Raw genomic sequence first — 558 nt, 5'->3', positions numbered from 1 at the left:
ATTTCTTGCACACCCATTTAGCACTTTTCATGTTCATATGTTGTTGTGCAAATATTTATTCACAAACCCTTGTGCATTTAGGTTTTCGTTTACGAGTACGCAAGGCGAAGATCTGTCAATGGATTCTCTAAACCTAGAGCTATTCCATTAGGCGACTTTCCTATAGCAAGTGAAATTGATAGAGAAAGTGCAACAACTAAAGCAGTAAATGTAGAAAAAGATATTGGGGGTGATGGGTTTCCTTGCTTTGTAAAACCCATGCTTCATTCTCATGTTAACCGTGGGTTTTGGTTGGTAAGTGCAAATTCTCGTTTTAGCTAAAGATGTTGAATGATTGAAGATGTTGTGTGATGAAGATTAACCCTTTGCAATTGTCAATGTATACAGGGTCTCCCTGCTTATTTTTGCAGGAAATACTTGCCGAAACGCGATGAAACAATTACTCTTGTCGATGAAGTTGGGGAAGAGTTCCCAACTAATTATCTTGCTCTGAAGAATGGCTTAAGTGGTGGATGGATGTGGTTTGCACTAGCTCATGATCTAATTGATGGGGATGCT

General features: G+C 38.9%; 1 protein-coding gene across 1 annotated transcript in view; it reads left to right on the top strand.

The window, feature by feature from the left end:
- Positions 1–81: 81 nt before the first annotated feature.
- The window catches only part of LOC113341142 (B3 domain-containing protein Os03g0184500-like), a gene marked incomplete at its 5' end in the record, with an annotated part of 910 nt that continues 433 nt past the window's right edge, over positions 82–558 (top strand). The window contains 2 exons of the mRNA XM_026586131.1: positions 82–294; positions 388–508. Of these exons, the coding sequence (XP_026441916.1) occupies positions 82–294; positions 388–508 (334 nt within the window). The remainder of the gene's footprint in view (positions 295–387; positions 509–558) is intronic.

The sequence above is a fragment of the Papaver somniferum genome, unplaced genomic scaffold (assembly GCF_003573695.1).
Source record: "Papaver somniferum cultivar HN1 unplaced genomic scaffold, ASM357369v1 unplaced-scaffold_24950, whole genome shotgun sequence".
NCBI classification, from domain to species: Eukaryota; Viridiplantae; Streptophyta; class Magnoliopsida; order Ranunculales; family Papaveraceae; genus Papaver; species Papaver somniferum.
This window is presented reverse-complemented; position numbering and strand designations above follow the sequence as displayed.